Source organism: Temnothorax curvispinosus, unplaced genomic scaffold (assembly GCF_003070985.1).
Source record: "Temnothorax curvispinosus isolate PA1 unplaced genomic scaffold, ASM307098v1 QBEX01010126.1, whole genome shotgun sequence".
NCBI lineage: Eukaryota > Metazoa > Arthropoda > Insecta > Hymenoptera > Formicidae > Temnothorax > Temnothorax curvispinosus.
In genome coordinates, this window is record NW_020219906.1 from 97,516 (window position 1) to 114,822 (window position 17,307).

The window sequence follows — 17,307 nt, forward strand, 5'->3', positions numbered from 1 at the left end:
AATCGGCACAATTTTTTATATAATTACACACATCTATATCTGCTTGCGTAAAACATTCTGGATCTTCGCCCATCATGTTAGCCAAGTGTCTCTTCCCTATCTCGTACTCTACGATCTCTTTCTTCATAAATGCATCTAATAAATTTAAAAAATAATATATTTATAAAAAGTATTGCAAATTGCTGACATTGAAGTTATATTTATTTCAAAGTGAATGAATCTGTTACTACCATGTTCCTTTGCACGTTGTAAATACATCAACATAGCTTTGCTTATTTTTTTCTCCGGTTTCTTCGTACTAGACTTGATTATATCTTCAATTTCATCGATAGATGTTGCATACGATCGTGATTTAATATAATTCTGTAATCGTAAAATAATTAATATAGTAATTTTAAAAATATATAATTCATGCGTAATCGAAATAAGCAAAACCGCACTAAACAAATAGTTTAACGGCCTCGTTGTAGAGGAACTGCAATAAGCTTACCGAATGTCGCGCGGTATTCGAAAATAAAGCAACAGCGTTGTTGTTTATGCCCATCAAACGTCGAAAGTGTGAACAACGAATAAAGATAGATAATGCCATAATTGTAACTTGACAATCGGCACGAATCGTTTCTCAAACAATTTGAAGGAGATTAACCTCTTTCGAGCTAACCTATTGACCAGCGAGAACTACATTAAATTCAATTAGATCAAATTAAATTGGAATTAATGTTAATTCTTGCGATTTAGAGAAGTTTCGAAACTCATGAAAAAAAAGGAAATATTGCAACTTTTTGACGTTGATATGTAATTATGTTTATAAACACAACACACGGAAATGTATGATTGCACGACACGTGAAGTCGCACCTCGCACTACCTGCGAGAGTACTCGAGAGTCGAGACCTCGATTCGAGGACTCGAGACTTTCGAGAACCTCGAGACATGCCGGGCGTGCGCATTGCGTGTGTGTATCGCGCTATTGCATAAATGCCATAAATTAATCATGGGGCCATGGCTTGTTAGAGCGATTTTGACGAACTCTGATTAACTTAATCGAGATCAAGTTAATCAAAATTTAATCGAGATACCGAGTAAAGTTCGTAGTCCATACCATTTTGTTAACATGGAACAGAATTATTAATTTTTTGTTGTCTGACACATAAAAAAAGAAATTAGGAACAATAAATACAGTCGAGAGATTCTTGGAACCGTGATTTTGAAAATTTTAGATTATGATTATGATTATTCTTTTTTTTATCACAAGTTATTAGGAAAGGCACGAATATTCAGATATCGTGCGCTTTTTTTCTAATTTTGTTTAGAAAAGTAAGAGAATTTATGACGCTAAATGTAAGTACATTAATGAGCAATAAACAAATACAATAAAAGTATATCTTACTGAAATATTGACGTCTTTTATTCGTACTATTTTTCTCAATCGTCTGCAAATCAATCCGACTATCTGTCAAACTAGTCGGTATATTGGTCGATATTAGCATGAGAGAGAGAAAGTTTACATACATTGCATAGTTTTGGTTTTGGAAGTATATAAAGTAATAAACACCAACAATCAGGCACCATCAACAAGTTACCAATAATCAGTACTCGTTAACGTCAACAAGATTAAGTTATTTATCACATAAGTAAAAAATAGATATGGATGAAATATTAAAAAGCTATCATACTCTTGGTAATAGCTTCTATGTGACGTATATAGAAGCTATTCGTACGATCATATCATACAGGTATTTTGCGCACGAATTTACATTAGAAGTCACAATAACAGCAGTATTTCCAGCCTCTGTTTAATAATACAACATCTGTCAATGTATCGCTCGTTTTCTCACTGTAACCATATTAAAATCATATAAATTCTCTTTTTTTTTTCATGAAACATCCCTCTTTTTATTAACCTATATTAACAAAAACATATATATATATATATATATATATATATATATATATATCTTACGTTTCTAGCAATAATAGATCTTAAGATAATTGACCAAGATTTACACCTGATTATCTAATATATATCTAATACTATCTAAACTGAAAAGACAGAGTCAATATAGTTTATCAATATGTCAAATTATATGTGTGGCGAAAAATTCGATTTATTTGTACGTACAGTACGCAAGACAAAAAAATCACACGATTTCAATATGGTTGCAATGAGCTAACAGAAGTCAAGCAGTCTTAAATTATTAATTTTAGCAAATATCAGGAATGCATGATATAGTGTATAACATACATTTACTCTTAAATGTTGCGTTCCATTGTTAGCAAATAAAAATATATCTTCGAAGATCTATTTAAACCTAGAAATTCTAAAATATCATTATTATTAAACTTGCTAGCTACTGAAAATCATTCAACATTCCTGATAAAATTTAACATCCCTGCAGGCCATCGCAATATAGCTTTCTTAACATAACTTTCTTCTTGTATCACAAAAAGAAAACGAAAGTACGTATGAGCAAGTTACGTGGATATATATATACATATAATATATACACATAATTATCTAAAAAAATAAGAAAGTCTTAGACGATGCAACATGCTTGGAAAATGCATGTTAAATTAGTAAAGTACTTTATACGCTAAGCTTTGTCTTTGGAGATTTCTTAATGAATAAATTACATTATTTCTCTGTGATAGCAAAGTTAACTGGCATGTAATATTGATCAATTGTATCATAAATTATATCAATCTCTTTCGGTATCGTAATAATCCTATCGCAAAAATAAATATATTTAGAATTAAATATTCCATCTTTTTCAATATTATTTCAACATATAAACAGATTTGTCAAACAAACAGTCAACATTCTGAAAAGACAAATATGCAACATAGGTTCACTTTGATTTCTTGGAAACTTATGTATCTTACGTATCTTACATATTTCCAGACATAAGAATCCGTTACAAAGAAATATCATTCTCTCATCTCTTTTTTCCTTTTTGTGTAGGTCTATATATTTTTGTGTTGCATGTAATTGGGATTAAAAAAACAATCAAGTATCCCTTACATCGCATATTTATCTTAAAAGTACAAAGTAGCAATATAGCAATTAGAAAAGATAAATTATGTACCGGTTTGATGTTAGTATTCCTTTTTTTTTGTGCTGCTTAAATTGCCGTTTATGTTGCGCTGCGTTTTTCGGAAAGAAATCCGAGAACGTACGCAATGCCAGATGTTCTTTCCCGTGCCTGCTAAATTGCAAACTATCAAGGACGGCGATTCGTATTCATTAGGAACAATACCATCAACGGACGACTCAAAAAAGCTAAATAATGGAAACCAGATTCTAGTTCTGATCGAATCGCGCTGCATCAGTGCTTGATTGTTCGCCAGCGTGTGATAGTAAAGAAATAATCGCGAAGTTATATAAAATGCGACGAAAACGTCGATGGAATAATGCTCATGTGCCGCCAAGATGAAAAATATACCGAACATATTAAGCATCCACGTAAAAGTATGCAGAAAATACAAATCTCTCGGGGTATCTGCAATGAAGAAAAGAGCATTCTATAAATATCTAAAAATCGGCCGCTTCAATATCACACTAATGTACATACATTATTACTTACATTCTGTAATGAAAAAGTTAAGCATAGTTAACGCCACTGTATGCCCGCTAAACATGTAATCCCCGCAGGTTCTGACACCTTGAATAGACATGCCGGCACCTCGCCAAATAACATAAGCCATTGCTATTTTATTGTACAGTTCGACATACGCAGCACTAAAATAAGATATAAATATATATTACTTGGGTGTGTGTGTGTGTGTGTGTGTGGGGGTGTGTGCGTGTGTGTTTAGAAAAAGAATAATGACATATTTTATAACGTAATATATATGTATCTCTCTCACTTTGACCAATCTTCATCTGGGACTTTCCGTGGTTGGCATTGCAGATGTGCACCTGGCACTGACAACGAAGTAATGAGCATCGTCACGCATCTCAGCAGGAAGACTGTACCCGACAGTGCAAAAAACCTCCGTAACAAAATAAATCTGTTCCATATTTAATAGGATTATTCGCTCTGACGAATCACGTCTTTTGCCATATTTATTTAAAAAGGGGCCTCGTTTCTTACCTATACTTGTGAAATATAAGCACAACGAGCCATATCGCAAAAAGCAGGGTACCGGTAACTTCGCACATATCAAACGCCCAAGGAATATGAGGTACATTGTCTAAAAATATGTCTGGCAATGGAGGATACTTCTTCATATCAGGCACTCTGTCGTGAACGATAACCATCACAAAGGCAGTAATCCACGTGACGATAAATAAATATCCCAAACTGATGAACGTTTTCCAGATTTCGGGTGGCAAGTAAGAGGCGTGTCCGTCCTCCGATACCGAAGCTGAATAAAATTCGTTCTCGATAGACGTTTCATTATTTGTACCGGTGCTGGGCATCTAAAGTAAAATTACACGAGTTAAATGTAGCGATATATATTATCTTTGTCGCTGACTTGAACATTTCCTTAGGAATGCTAGGGACATGCTTTTACCTCGTGCTTATTCTGATGAGTATAAAAATTCGGCGAAGGAAACAGATCCATGTATCCCAGGTCGAACAGAACGGTGACATTGTCCCTCTGCAGTTGCTTTATGGCTAGATACAATTTCTTTATCGCGCCAATCTTCTTTATGTTTAAAATACTAGATTTCAGGTCTTCCTCCTTCAGCGTCAGAAGTACCTTACCGTCGATCTCGTGAAAATAAAATAAGTCCGCGTACTCCTCGTGGCCGTTTTCCACAAGCCACGCTTTCACGTCGGAGGACGTCCACTCGATGACGTTTCTTAGGGACATGGTTGCGACGGTTGCGTCGTCGCGTGGCATCTATCCTGCATAACAGACGAGTCAACGTCAACGCGCGTACCGTTAGAAACGAGAAAGGACGTACCCCGCAAGTGGGTGACCCTGTGACACGGCGATCGCTTCTCCAATCGCGAAGTCGCATTGACATTTCACACGTGGTTCCTTGACGGCGCGAAGATAACGAGTAAACGAGTACACGACCGAGGGAACGATCCGATCGAGAAAAGAACCGCCGTGTCGCAAAGCAAGCCGGCCAAAGGTGGCGAAGGTGAAGTCCGCGAGCGAGAGCAAGGGTGCGGGGTGCGGACTTAACCTAGGCCGACGCGCGCGAGCGTGCTGGAGGCTGCAAGAGCGTGCGATCGCTCACCTGAGGAAGGACCGCGGCCGTCGCGGCGTACCGTGGGATCGTCGTCGATATCTTATCGGGACATTTTCGCGCGTCCGACGTGCGTGTCACCGCGCCGCGACTATCCTCGTCCGAGAGAATCATGCGTCGGCAGTAGGATCCGTCCACGGCGTCAACTCGCGCTCAACCCCTCAACGGCCTCGACCGTCAACGGAGCCGATGACGATGACGGTCAATCGTGGAGGTTGATATCCGCTGATCGCACCGACACGCTCGTGGCTCGACCGCTCGACTGTGCGCGCGCGACGCGACAGCGAACTGAGCGCACAGCTGTCACCGTCACGTCACGCACGTCACGTCGTGGTTAAATAGCCGCGCGAAAGAAAGAATATCGGAGCGCGATTTCGCGAACGCTCGATAAAGGAGGACGAGCAGCTGCTTGTTATTGCCGCCACGTAAGATCGATGATAACAACGTTCTCGAATGACACGTTTCATCGAAGCGTACGATGATTCATTTTTCGCGATAACAAAAGCATTATTCCTCCACTGTGCGTGCTAATTCCTAAAGAACGCGAACAATGTTGTTTGTAACTTTTGCTTCCGGCGGTTTATTTGTAAATTGTTTACGCTATATTATGAATGTAACGCTAACTTCAAAACAGAGAGAGAGAGAGAAAGGGGAAATTTTCGAGGATCAATTCTTGAAGATGGGAAAAGACAAATAATTGCTCCGTTACAATTGACACGTCTCTAACTTGTTTTTTTCTTTCGACTATTTGAATGTATTCGACTGTTAGTCACAAAAACCTTGTAATTTTAACCTGGAAATCAAGCTCTCATTTTTTTACAACTTACGAAGTTGCAGATCGAGATATACTTATATAAAAGATCTCGCGATAGTATACCACAGAGATAATAGGCTCGGAGTGTCATCGACTCGGCCATCGATCAAACTCCGATTAATTTAATCAGTGATCGATTCAATTGACGGAATTGCTAAAAGCAACATTTCGAATAATTTGAATTATATAATTCATCCTCTCTCTTCTCTAATATATAATCTCTCTTTTTGTGTCAAATAAGAAATTAAGAGTTGTAGGTATATATTATTTGACAAATTATAAATAATTATATCCATTAACGGGTTATAATCGGAGTTTGATCGCTTTCAGAGAGGAGTGCTGTACTTGCGGACGGGCAAGTCTTCTTGAAACAACCGGATGGGAATTTATTGCTCGATTAGGACCCTGCAGCTTCTGCCAGTTCTGCCCCTCCTGCTGCCCCCGTTTCTCGCTCCAAATTGGGCCGAATTTCACGGCGTGCGACGAGGCGGGGCCGGTTGTTTCCCGGTTTCTTATCTTTTTTGCGCACCACGCACTATATCGTGTTTTGTTCACGGGGTTAAAAAACCGTATGAAAAAAAAAAACCGTTATTTGGCGGCAGCAAAATACACGGAGCCTCCTCGGCGCACTCGACCTGCGGTCTGCGGCGCGCCTTTTCTCTCGCGTTGCACTTTATTCCTCTTACCGCTTTTCTCGCCGCAAAGTCCAAAAAGATACGTTATCGGTTTTATTTTCAACACTCAAAGAATGAAAAACGGTTACGTCAGAGTATTCACGAGTACACACGTGGACTCGCAAACTTATCCGAATTTCTGAAAAGTTTTATTCGATTTCTCCTCTTTCTCGTGTCTTTTCCATTTTAAATCACGGGGAAAACGTATAAGAAAGTTCGAAAGATACTGTTCCGTTTAAACTTCAGTACTGCACTCTGTGCTAAGACGAAATGCGAAAGGGGAATACAAGTGTAATTACAAAACGAGAAAATTGAATGAATCTCGAATCTCATTCGTTTCTTATCGACCATTCGTAGGTCACTGTGGTCTCCTTTTTTTTTCTCGACGCGCGTGATGATGTTTGCGCGCGCGTAACTTGATTTCTCGCGCTGACTCTTCCCGCGGACGGCGAAGTCGACGTCATTGATGATCGTCGTCGTCGTCGGCAGTCGTCGCGAGTCGTCGCGAGTCGTCGCCACTCGCCATCGCCAGTCGTCGCGCGTACGTACATACAGTCGTACATACATACGTCGGCGTGCGTCGGAGTCGATAGTGCGCGAAGAAGCGGAGCGAAGCGGACTAGCGGAGCGGACTCACATCAGCGGAGCGGACCCGGCTTGAGAAGCACCGGCCACGGCCACGGCGCGCGCGGTGCTTGCCGAGCGGCGAGTGCTGAGTTGGCAGTCTTGACAGGGCAGTCCCGCTCCCGCTGTCCCGCTGGCGCTAACTGTTGTTGATTTGCATGTCGTACGGCGCCGTCCGTGTCCGTGAATCCGCAGCCCGCGCGAGCCCGGATAATGTTACGAATGAATGTACTTATACGGTCTACTTAAAACAACGCCGCAGTACTTAATGAGCGATGAGTGGACAGAAGTTCCAGTATGACGAGAGCGGAGGGACATTCTTTTACTTTCTGCTCTCGTTCTTGGCACTACTGCTGGTACCCGGGACTTACTACCTCTGGCCACGTTGCCCGAAGCAAGGTTAGAGACTTGAGTGAGACAGACAGACAGAGAGAGGGAGGGAGAAAGATCAAGGCAAACTCCATTTTTTAGACCAAGTAATTTACACGTTACCCGCGATAACGCACGGCCGATGTAACTGGTAACGACGTATACGTTCCACGTACATGACGGACGATTACCGTTTCCTGTACTCTCGATTTACGTTCTGCTCCACTTTGGTCCTTTACCCATTCCTATTCTTTCACGGAAACCCAGCGTCAAACTCGCCCAATCTGCGAGGATAAAAATGTCCGAATAAATTATCTAATTATTTAATTGTTCAATCTTATAAACTATGTGTATTTAGAAAATTAAGTAATTTCAAGTCGTATGTAGATATGATATGTTATGATCCTGACTTCTTTAGACCACAAAAGTTTAAGGCAATATGTCCTATGTTTCGTGTCAAAATTTATGTGAAAGTCTTGTAACATATTATTTGAACAATGAATAGACCAAAATTATGTGTACATACCTTTTGATTAACACTATTGTTCGAGTTTTAGCGTTTCACGTAATGACATTTGTCCATAAGTATCGTGACAAAATATCTTTATTTTTAACCAGTTTTTCAAACTTTGTGCTTTAATTTAAAGATGTGTAGATTATAGGAATAATATCAATTTAAATTCTATTCAGATCCTGATCAGTTAGCCAAAGAATGCCAATGTGATGGGTGCAAAAAGAAAAAGGTTATTCTTCAAGCGAACAAACCTTGGAAGGAAACCAAGGCTTTATTTACGTAAGTTTTCATATATTATTTTTATATGTTATATAACATTTTATTATATAAGTGCAAAATAATATAAATTACATTTATACAATTGTAAAAATTATTATTGAAAAATTCATTGCCCTTTTATATTATATTTATATGTAATTAATATAAATGTTATTATATATTACAGGAAATTTCTAATCATTCTGGGATGGGCTATCTTGATACTTTTAGCCTATAAGGTGTCCCAATTTGATTACGAAATGGCCAACTTTGATCCGTATGAAATATTAAGTATACCGCCTGTGAGTATAAAATATAATTTTTATACGTACCGTTAGTTTTGTTGCGTGACAAAAATTAATACCCAAGTTCCAATTGTAGGGTTCTTCCCAAGGTGAGATTAAGAAAGCTTATCGCAAGCTTTCCTTAATTCTTCATCCTGATAAAGAAACTGGAAATGAGAAAGCTTTTATGAAATTAACTAAAGGTAAGGAATAACGAACATAGTGTCTGCACAGATCTTAGATACGGTGTAAATATTGAGTATATGTTGCGTGCTATTAAATATATTTAATAAATTTTTAACACATTTATCGCACATGATAATAATACAGCATAGGAAAGGTCGATAAAAATCGTTAGAGTATCCAAACTGGAAATTAATCCTATAACAGTTAAAAATTAGATATTTGATATTAATTTTTCAAAATTATTTCAAGATCAAATTGCTACTACTAATATTTTAAATCTTGATATAAACTAACAGTTGTTTTTTTCTATTAACAAAAATAGCTTACCAAGCTTTAACGGACGACGAAGCACGAAAAAACTGGGAAAAATATGGAAATCCGGATGGTCCAGGGGCAATGAGTTTTGGTATAGCTTTGCCTTCCTGGATCGTTGAAAAAGAGAATTCAGTATGGGTCTTAGGACTATACGCATTAGTGTTCATGGTTGCTTTACCGACGGTTGTAGGAATGTGGTGGTACAAGAGTATTCGCTACACTGGTGATCAAGTAATTGGCATTTTTATGCCACATTTTTATTTGTGACAAATTTTCAGTTGTTATATATATTTAAATTTATCTTTAGGTTCTCCTCACAACGACCGAAATGTATTACTTTTTCTTCGTGAAAACGCCGTCTATGTCATTGAAGAGAGTCATTATGATACTCGCTGCTTCCTTTGAATTCTTCAAGAAACGTAACGCCGAAATAGTCGAGAGACATTCTGACAGCGAAGAAGTTCCTTCGGTATACATTTAATTATATTTCTTTATCTTTCTTAGAGATGAATAATGATTTTACTATATATATATATTTTTTTTTATATATATATTCAGCTCATCAAACAACTACCTAACTTAGGAGAAAAAAACAAAGAAGTACCATTATGCCACTTGTATTCAATTAAAGCTAGAGCACTACTGCATGCGCATTTATCTCGCATACCATTAAATCCTGAGACATTGGATAAAGACAGACAGTATATCGTAAAGAAATGTCCATATTTGATTCAAGAAATGGTTGCTTGTGTCCATCAAGTTATACTTTTAGCTTATGCCAGAAGAGGTAAGCATTTTTTTTCAATATAGCTTCATGGTATATATATACATGAAATAAACAATCAATGGGCTTTTTTTTTTTTTAGTACCGCGAGTACCAACCATAACGACTATAGAGAACTGTATGAAACTGTGTCCAATGATCGTCCAAGGATTCTGGGAGTTTAAAAACCCTCTCCTTCAATTACCACACATAACGGAGGACAATTTAAAATACTTCCACGCAAAGAAGGTATTAATGACAGCGAATTCTACCCGTTGCGATAATGTTTTTATCATTATCTATGAAAATCACTTAACAATGTGACTTTTCTTTAGCGTCAAATCAAAAGTCTTCAACAATTTGCACAATTGAAAGGAGAAGAACGAAGACTGATACTTAGAAATCTGTCCGACAATCAGTACGAAGATGTTATGAAGGTTCTTGGAAATATGCCATACATTGACTTTAAAGTACGATCCGAAGGTAATTGATATATTAGTTATTTTCTTGTACTTCTGTAAAACGTTTGGTATTAACTAGAACAACGTAATTTATGTGGTATTATATTCTTTATAACTTACTTAATGTATTTTAATCTATTTCAGTAATCGATGATGAGAATCCTACCGTCTACACTGCTGGTGCTATTGTAACGGTAACGGTATCGCTTACGCGAAAAGACATGAAGCATCTCTTTGGAAATGATTCTGTCAATGAACGAACGATAATTGACGATAGCAAAGGCGGTGAAGCAGTTGAAGAAGCCTCAGAGGAACAAAATCAATCGACAAAAACTGCAAAGCCAGCATGGCTTAAACAAAAGAAAGGCCAAAAGAAGTCGCATAAAAAGGGTACCAATAAAAAGTTGGCTCCTACTAAAAATACACAGGCACAGTCTCAAGCTGTGGCTAACAATACTCAGCACAGCAATACTCCTAATGCGAGAAAGAAGGATGATAAGACGGAGAAAGAGTCTTCCAAGGAGAAATTGTCGGATGTTAGTGACAGTGAAGCCGAAAGCGATCGAAGTGACGACGAAGATAGTCACGACAAAAAGGACGCGTCTCATGATGACGACGATACTGAATGGGAAAAGTAAGAGGAATGTTTATACTTATTTTTTATGTCATATATTAAATCGTTATTTATATATTTCACTCATAGCTGAATTTAACATTCCATTTTCTTTTAAACAGATTCCAACAGAGAATCTCCAAGCGGGAGAGAGTGTTGGAGGGAAGGAGTAATTTGTCACATGAAGTGCATTGTCCACTCTTTCCTGATGTTAAGCAAGAGTATTGGTGGGTCTATATCTGTGATCGCAAAAGTCAAACGCTGTTAACAACCCCTATACACGTCACATCCTTAGCACAATTTGAGGAGATTCAATTAAGATTTACGGCACCACGCTGGCCAGGCCTTTATACATTTACCGTGTGTCTACGTAGCGATTCGTTCTTGGGCTTTGATCAAGCTCAAGACATTAAAGTGAGTTATTTAACAATTCAAGTAACCCAGCAAAAAATCTCATTTCTTATTATTTATATTTGTAACGATGCGACGATGCTTTATAGTTGGACGTGAAGGAGGCACCAGAAATACCGACCGAACATCCGCAATGGGACATTTCGGATGAAGAAACTGCGGAAGATGTGGATGCAGCTGATGAACATTCCGAATTCACAACCGACGAGGACATTAGTGACAATGAATAATAGCTATTTCTCACATGTGATCGGAATAGATATTCTAAAAGTCCGCATTTTCCTCTTTTTTTACTTCTCAAGTTAATGTACAATGGACTTTTATACGTGGAATTGCATAATCGTTGATGTATGTGGACAATCTAGAAAAATAGTCTGGTGTGTAAGATTTGTCAGTGTGGAGAAAGTAATAGTGAATAAAGAGCATAATATTTATTTTAACATCGTTGTTCAATCCTCAATTTGGATGTGTTCAATCCTTAATTGAGATCTGTATACAGTTTTCTAATAAAATATATGAGTATAAAAAAATATTGTATCTATCCATATTAAAATACATCTCTTGTTAGAATCGTTGACCGAACGTGTTCTTCAACGACTATAACAGTATACAAAAGTAACAGGTATCATAAAATCTGGGTTAAGCGAAAGTAGTAAAAGATATTTAAGCTACACACATACACATATAAAGCACACAAAAGATCATTCAACCGTTGCACTTTTTATCATAGACACTATAAATTTAAAGTATTCGCCGATCCATCACAAAGACAGTCTGAATGAATATCGACAACTAGATAGATATCTGACATATGGTAACAATGAGAACGATGAGTGTAATATTTCGTGCAATGCAAGTGAGTACATTTCATTTTTTTTTTTTTTTTTTATACAATAGATATCCATCGTCTACATTAGATATCACAACTGTATTTCAGATACTTAAAATCTATTTTATACTCTACCTTTCCCTAAGTATTATGGTTGTTGCGCTTGAAAGGGGTAAGTTATTGTCTAAGAAAAAATATATCAACGTCAAATAACAATAAAATTATTTCGCACGTATAAGCTATTCACATCTGTATTCACATTGTGTATTAAGCTAAATAAGAATATTTATATTTATTTATTTTATTTATTTTATTTTTCTAAAATATTTATAAAAATTAATTTTTATATATCTAGTATATATTGCGCGTGTGTGTAAAATGATTGCAAGGTCAGTCTCTTTTTATAAAAATTACAGTTATAAAAGTACTTTATATTTTAACAAATTTTTCTAAACAGGTCAGAACGATAGATATCAAGCAGTAAAATTGGAGCAACTGTTGAACAAGCCTGTCTATACGTTTGTTAAGACTGATAAACATGCCAATATTAAATGGGGTGTACGGCATTACGTTCCACGTACATTAAGATAAACAGACTTCAAGAATTGAATATATGACGGATTAATACAGATGTGAGCGCTATCTTTAATCACGGGTCCAATTTAACCACTTCAAGATATTTTTTTTGTATTTGAGTCATCAAATTGTCCAACCTAAGAAGAGAAATGGGATATAAGATAAATCTGTATTAAAATTGAACAATATCATAAGAAAAGGAGACATCATACTTACATGTAACGTGTGATCAAATTATCATATATCACATTATCCTCTGATTGAATAACACTATCTAATTCAGTGGTAGAGATATTTAAAGATTGATAGTTGTTAGACTGCTGAGAGGCACTATTAGTGTCCGATTGTGTGATTCTTTGATATTCTTCCCAATATAATTTCGTCATGGCAGTGACAGAAATAAATACTTTTTCTAGTTTTGACAGTTCATCTTGCAATTTATCTATTAGCCTGTTGAAAATACAGTACTATATATATATATATATATATACAGATATGAAATGTATAATTTATGATAAATAAACTTTTCATACCTTGTAATATCAATGATATTTTTATTACGAAGTTGCGTTTCACGCGCAGTCACAAATGAAAACACTAATTTCGACATGTCCAATGGCTTTGCTGTTTTATGTAGACTTTTTATCTTGAATTTTAGATATATATCACATATCTTATCATACCTATAAAGATAATATAAGAGAGAATATTAAAATATAAAACATTTTATATAACAATCATCTGTAACATTTATACTTACAACTCTGATAAATTCCCCATATAATCAATAGCTTGAGCTCGATCTCTCAATCTATTATTATCTTCCTTCAGAGACATAAACTTCATCTTTATCTGATCTGCTGCACTAACCAATTTATTAACTTTGTCAAAATAAATTTGCACTTTTCTTTTATCAGTTGTGTCTTCATCCGTCACGTTCATATATTTCATACGAATCGTATGTACTTGTTCTATAAGAATCTTTATATTTTCCAATGTCTTCTCCATGTTCGTATTAAACATATCGATTTTTTGATGTAATAAGTCTCTGAAATATGCAAAAATATTATCTATACCAATACTTAACAGAAGGTACAATTTTACAATTTTATAGCAATATTATATAAAAAACTTACACATTTATACTAAGCGCAAAAATGTACAATTGAAATAAATCCTTTTCTTTTTTCGTAAAATATATTGTATGGCGATAATAATCTTTCAGTATTTCATAATTCAACTCATTTTTTGATTGTGTCATCATTTTCTCCACTGCTGTAGGAATACTTAATGTAGGTATATCTTCTATCAAACATCCATTTTTGAAGAGAAAGAAAACATGATCCTACAAGCAAAATTGTAATAAATTTAAAAATAGCATTTTACTTTATGGTATCTTACAAGTTGATAATACATACATTAATTTGTGACGCAAGTGATGCAGTACTTTCAGTCAGTATTGCACCTTTGTAGTCAGTTAACACTTGATGCTTAATTTCAATATTAGTATCTCTTTCTATTAACAACTGAAGATCTCTGAGAGTAATACTGCTATCAATTTCATATGTATTAATTTTGTAAAATGGCGTACAGAAGACATATAGTATCTATATATAAAAAATACAAATTAAACAAGAAAAACAGAAAAGGAATAAAATATACTATGATTATTATACATACTTTGTTTGATAATGCACGTTGCAACATTGTAAATACTGCTAAATGAGACATACCAAATTCGTCGAGCATTTTACCTCTTTTATGTGGATCCCATTGTAAAACTAGCCTGAACCATTGGACTATTTTGTTTCGAAGACAACTGAGAAACGAGAAAAAATATTATATACCCTGCTAAATATGTATATAATCAAATAAAAGATATACATAAACTTTATTCTTGCTTTCTATAAAAGAAAGTACTTTAATATTTAATATTGCACACATATTGTGATTATAGAAAAAGAAAATGAGATTCTTACTCCGATAAATGAGTTGGATTTTGAATATCTTTCCCAAAAATGACTCTCCCTTCTGACTCATAAGCGTGAATATCATCATAACTCTTATTCTTAATGTATTTCATCCTATAAAATGACATTAAGTTTAAAGCTTGACATTTGTATCATTTTTTTTTTTATAAATATACTCCATTATATTCTTCACTTTTTACCATTCCATAGTATGTTGCATTGTTGGTAAAAATGGTCTTGTTCCAGTTACAAGTTCATAAAACAATATTCCTAAGCTCCAGTAATCGACAGAGCAACTATATTTTTCTCCCCAAAGAAGTTCTGGAGCAACGTAATTTAGTGTGCCAACTAAAGAAGCAGATGTACTTGCTTCCCCAAGTTCTTTGGCATATCCGAGATCTATTAATTTATATGAGATCTGTAATACATGTATACATAAAAGTTTAATTGAATCAACGCACACAAGTCAGTAATATAAATTACTTCAATATAAATCATTTTCTCATTTATATCTTACCACATTCTGTTCATCTTGTAAAATTATGTTCTCTGGCTTTAAATCTCGATGAGTTATGTTATGGAAATGTAAATATTCCACAGCTGATGAGATCTCACTCATTACTTTGATTGCTTCTGTTTCACTAATTCCACAACAATTTTCTGGTTGATTAAAAATCTATAAAAGAAAGAAATACTGTTATTTTACATTACCCCAGAAGAACAATTTATATATAGATCAACTTAAACAAAATACAACTTTTCTCAAATCTCCTTTTCTGCAATATTCCATACAGAGAATCGGCAGATTTTCTTCGACATTTGGAAGCTTAAATGGAATGCATCCTGTTCTTACGATGTTTGGATGCTTCAAGCGTTTCATTATATCAACTTCGTTGGCCCATCTCTTTCGTTGTATTGGCGTTAACTGTGAATAATTCCATTTGCATTTTTTTATTGCTGAAATCATAATCAACAATTTTATTTTATATCTATATATATATTCATTATACAGTATTATAAGTTTGTCTGTATGCATGATTCTTCTCAGAGAATTCTTCAAAATAAGATGTGTTCTTTTTACATTGATATTTTAATTATACTGAAATATTACCAATCTTTTTGCCACTTGGAACGTGTATCCAGAGCTCAACAGTTCCGAAGCCCCCAGTACCCAGAACACGATTTAGCTTCCAACCGTCAGTTGACGTCATCTCGAGTGTAAGATAAATTTCGTTTCAGCTATGTATGTACGTATAGCTATGTATGTAGATCGAGGGCTGAATAATTCTCAGTAGACGTGACACTATGCTGATAAGGTAAATAAAAGTTTTATGTTATTTTTCATTGAAAAAAGCATACATTGCAAGTTAAATACACCGGATTCAACAATTGGAAGTTCTTACCGGAAATGCATTAGCGCAGCACGAAGAGAGATTATTTCGTGACACACACACGTAACAATGTTATCAAAACCTGCTATTAACCTGCATATCGCTCTTCGCTGACTTCACACTTCAACGTTCTTTGAAGTTAGCAAACATTAGACCAACAGCTCAATCTCATTCGTCGTGAAGTCGGTGAAGTGAAACGTTTACCGATTGGTTACTAATGGTTACTAATGCGCACGTGACTACCTACATAAAATTTTGTCACATGTGAAGTCCATTTTTTTTCTCACCCTAGTCCTAGTGATACAAAAAGAATTAATGATCGACAATTTAATAAACTTGGCAACTGTAATCTCTCGTTTAATTGATAGGAAACATGTATTTTAACCTTTGAAAGAAGTAGATATATGTACCCTTCTCCGTCTTTCTCTAACGACACATGACACTTGATGTGACCTGATGACACTCTGACACCCTCGATGTTTACGTGACAGAGACTTGACAGCTGACAGCTTCTCTGACAGCGTCTGCTAGGATTTTTCTTACTGCGCATGCGCGAGATTGTCCCTCCATCTTGCATCGCAGCGCTGAAACACCTGAATGTAGCTTGAAAATTGGCTTGAATGCTTGAGTGCCGTCGTCGCCCGTCAACAAACATGGCCGAGATCCTTAAAAGCGGCACGGTTCGGAGAAGCGAGTGTCTGATTGCTTTTATGGTGCGTCTGTGACGGTAAAAAGAAGAAAAGAAAGTTTTTACTGTGCGCACTCCTGCATATCTTGCATATTTTCGAGAAAAAGAGTGAAAGTCCGTCGCTCTTGGCACGCTACGCGAGATTTGTTTGCGAATGTTCGGCTTTAGTTTTGCCGGTACTTATTTCATTATACAGGCGTCAATTTTCTTATTTTCTTCTACTTGAAAGAACAGCGATTTGTAATATAAAATGGTTCTACATGGATTTCCACGTGAAGCGAAATTCATCTCACCGCGCCTAGTGCTCGCAGGACGAAACGGAGGCTTATCATTCCACATGAGTTTCAAGCTTTTTGCATGAA

The 17,307-nt window shown here is 35.9% G+C and overlaps 3 protein-coding genes across 8 annotated transcripts; 1 reads left to right on the forward strand and 2 right to left on the reverse strand.

Annotated features, from left to right (window-relative positions):
- Window positions 1-1,379: 1,379 nt before the first annotated feature.
- LOC112459781 (sphingomyelin synthase-related 1-like) lies at window positions 1,380-7,596 on the reverse strand. 5 transcript variants are annotated; one of them, XM_025024097.1, is made up of 6 exons: window positions 6,706-7,596; window positions 4,518-4,855; window positions 4,094-4,422; window positions 3,867-4,010; window positions 3,584-3,738; window positions 1,380-3,499 (listed from the first exon to the last, which is right to left on the reverse strand). In XM_025024097.1, the coding sequence occupies exons 2-6, from the start codon at window positions 4,848-4,850 to the stop codon at window positions 3,096-3,098; spliced, it is 1,365 nt and encodes a 454-aa protein (XP_024879865.1). In that variant the 5' UTR covers window positions 4,851-4,855; window positions 6,706-7,596; the 3' UTR covers window positions 1,380-3,095. The 5 variants fall into 5 exon arrangements, with proteins under 5 accessions (XP_024879865.1, XP_024879866.1, XP_024879867.1 ...); XM_025024098.1 differs by lacking the exon at window positions 6,706-7,596 and adding an exon at window positions 6,365-6,670; XM_025024099.1 differs by lacking the exon at window positions 6,706-7,596 and adding an exon at window positions 5,197-5,452 and having other exon boundaries at window positions 3,867-3,992.
- On the forward strand, window positions 7,593-11,925 carry LOC112459777 (translocation protein SEC63 homolog). 2 transcript variants are annotated; one of them, XM_025024091.1, is made up of 12 exons: window positions 7,593-7,716; window positions 8,377-8,479; window positions 8,646-8,760; window positions 8,840-8,945; window positions 9,251-9,474; window positions 9,551-9,712; window positions 9,802-10,030; window positions 10,110-10,255; window positions 10,342-10,489; window positions 10,612-11,101; window positions 11,203-11,494; window positions 11,581-11,925. In XM_025024091.1, the coding sequence occupies exons 1-12, from the start codon at window positions 7,593-7,595 to the stop codon at window positions 11,719-11,721; spliced, it is 2,280 nt and encodes a 759-aa protein (XP_024879859.1). In that variant the 3' UTR covers window positions 11,722-11,925. The 2 variants fall into 2 exon arrangements, with proteins under 2 accessions (XP_024879859.1, XP_024879860.1); XM_025024092.1 differs by lacking the exon at window positions 7,593-7,716 and adding an exon at window positions 7,755-7,986.
- Window positions 11,908-16,734, reverse strand: LOC112459778 (inhibitor of nuclear factor kappa-B kinase subunit beta-like). Its single transcript, XM_025024093.1, has 14 exons — window positions 16,643-16,734; window positions 16,270-16,551; window positions 15,978-16,174; window positions 15,624-15,823; window positions 15,384-15,542; window positions 15,067-15,284; window positions 14,876-14,980; window positions 14,577-14,715; window positions 14,315-14,503; window positions 14,033-14,241; window positions 13,657-13,944; window positions 13,430-13,579; window positions 13,113-13,346; window positions 11,908-13,033 (listed from the first exon to the last, which is right to left on the reverse strand). The coding sequence occupies exons 3-14, from the start codon at window positions 16,075-16,077 to the stop codon at window positions 12,970-12,972; spliced, it is 2,055 nt and encodes a 684-aa protein (XP_024879861.1). The 5' UTR covers window positions 16,078-16,174; window positions 16,270-16,551; window positions 16,643-16,734; the 3' UTR covers window positions 11,908-12,969.
- Window positions 16,735-17,307: the final 573 nt, after the last annotated feature.

Bases quoted from the DNA above. Each gene is read 5' to 3' on its own strand.
- LOC112459777 (XM_025024091.1), top strand. From the start codon at position 7,593: ATGAGTGGACAGAAGTTCCAGTATGACGAGAGCGGAGGGACATTCTTT. The intron at 8,761-8,839 runs GTGAGTATAAAA...TTCCAATTGTAG, and splicing joins AAATATTAAGTATACCGCCT to GGTTCTTCCCAAGGTGAGAT. The intron at 11,495-11,580 runs GTGAGTTATTTA...GATGCTTTATAG, and splicing joins ATCAAGCTCAAGACATTAAA to TTGGACGTGAAGGAGGCACC.
- LOC112459781 (XM_025024097.1), bottom strand. From the start codon at position 4,850: ATGCCACGCGACGACGCAACCGTCGCAACCATGTCCCTAAGAAACGTC. The intron at 4,423-4,517 runs GTAAAAGCATGT...ATTTTACTTTAG, and splicing joins CTCATCAGAATAAGCACGAG to ATGCCCAGCACCGGTACAAA. The intron at 4,011-4,093 runs GTAAGAAACGAG...AATATGGAACAG, and splicing joins CTTATATTTCACAAGTATAG to ATTTATTTTGTTACGGAGGT.
- LOC112459778 (XM_025024093.1), bottom strand. From the start codon at position 16,077: ATGACGTCAACTGACGGTTGGAAGCTAAATCGTGTTCTGGGTACTGGG. The intron at 15,824-15,977 runs GTAATATTTCAG...TTATGATTTCAG, and splicing joins TCCAAGTGGCAAAAAGATTG to CAATAAAAAAATGCAAATGG. The intron at 13,034-13,112 runs GTAAGTATGATG...TTCTCTTCTTAG, and splicing joins AATTTGATCACACGTTACAT to GTTGGACAATTTGATGACTC.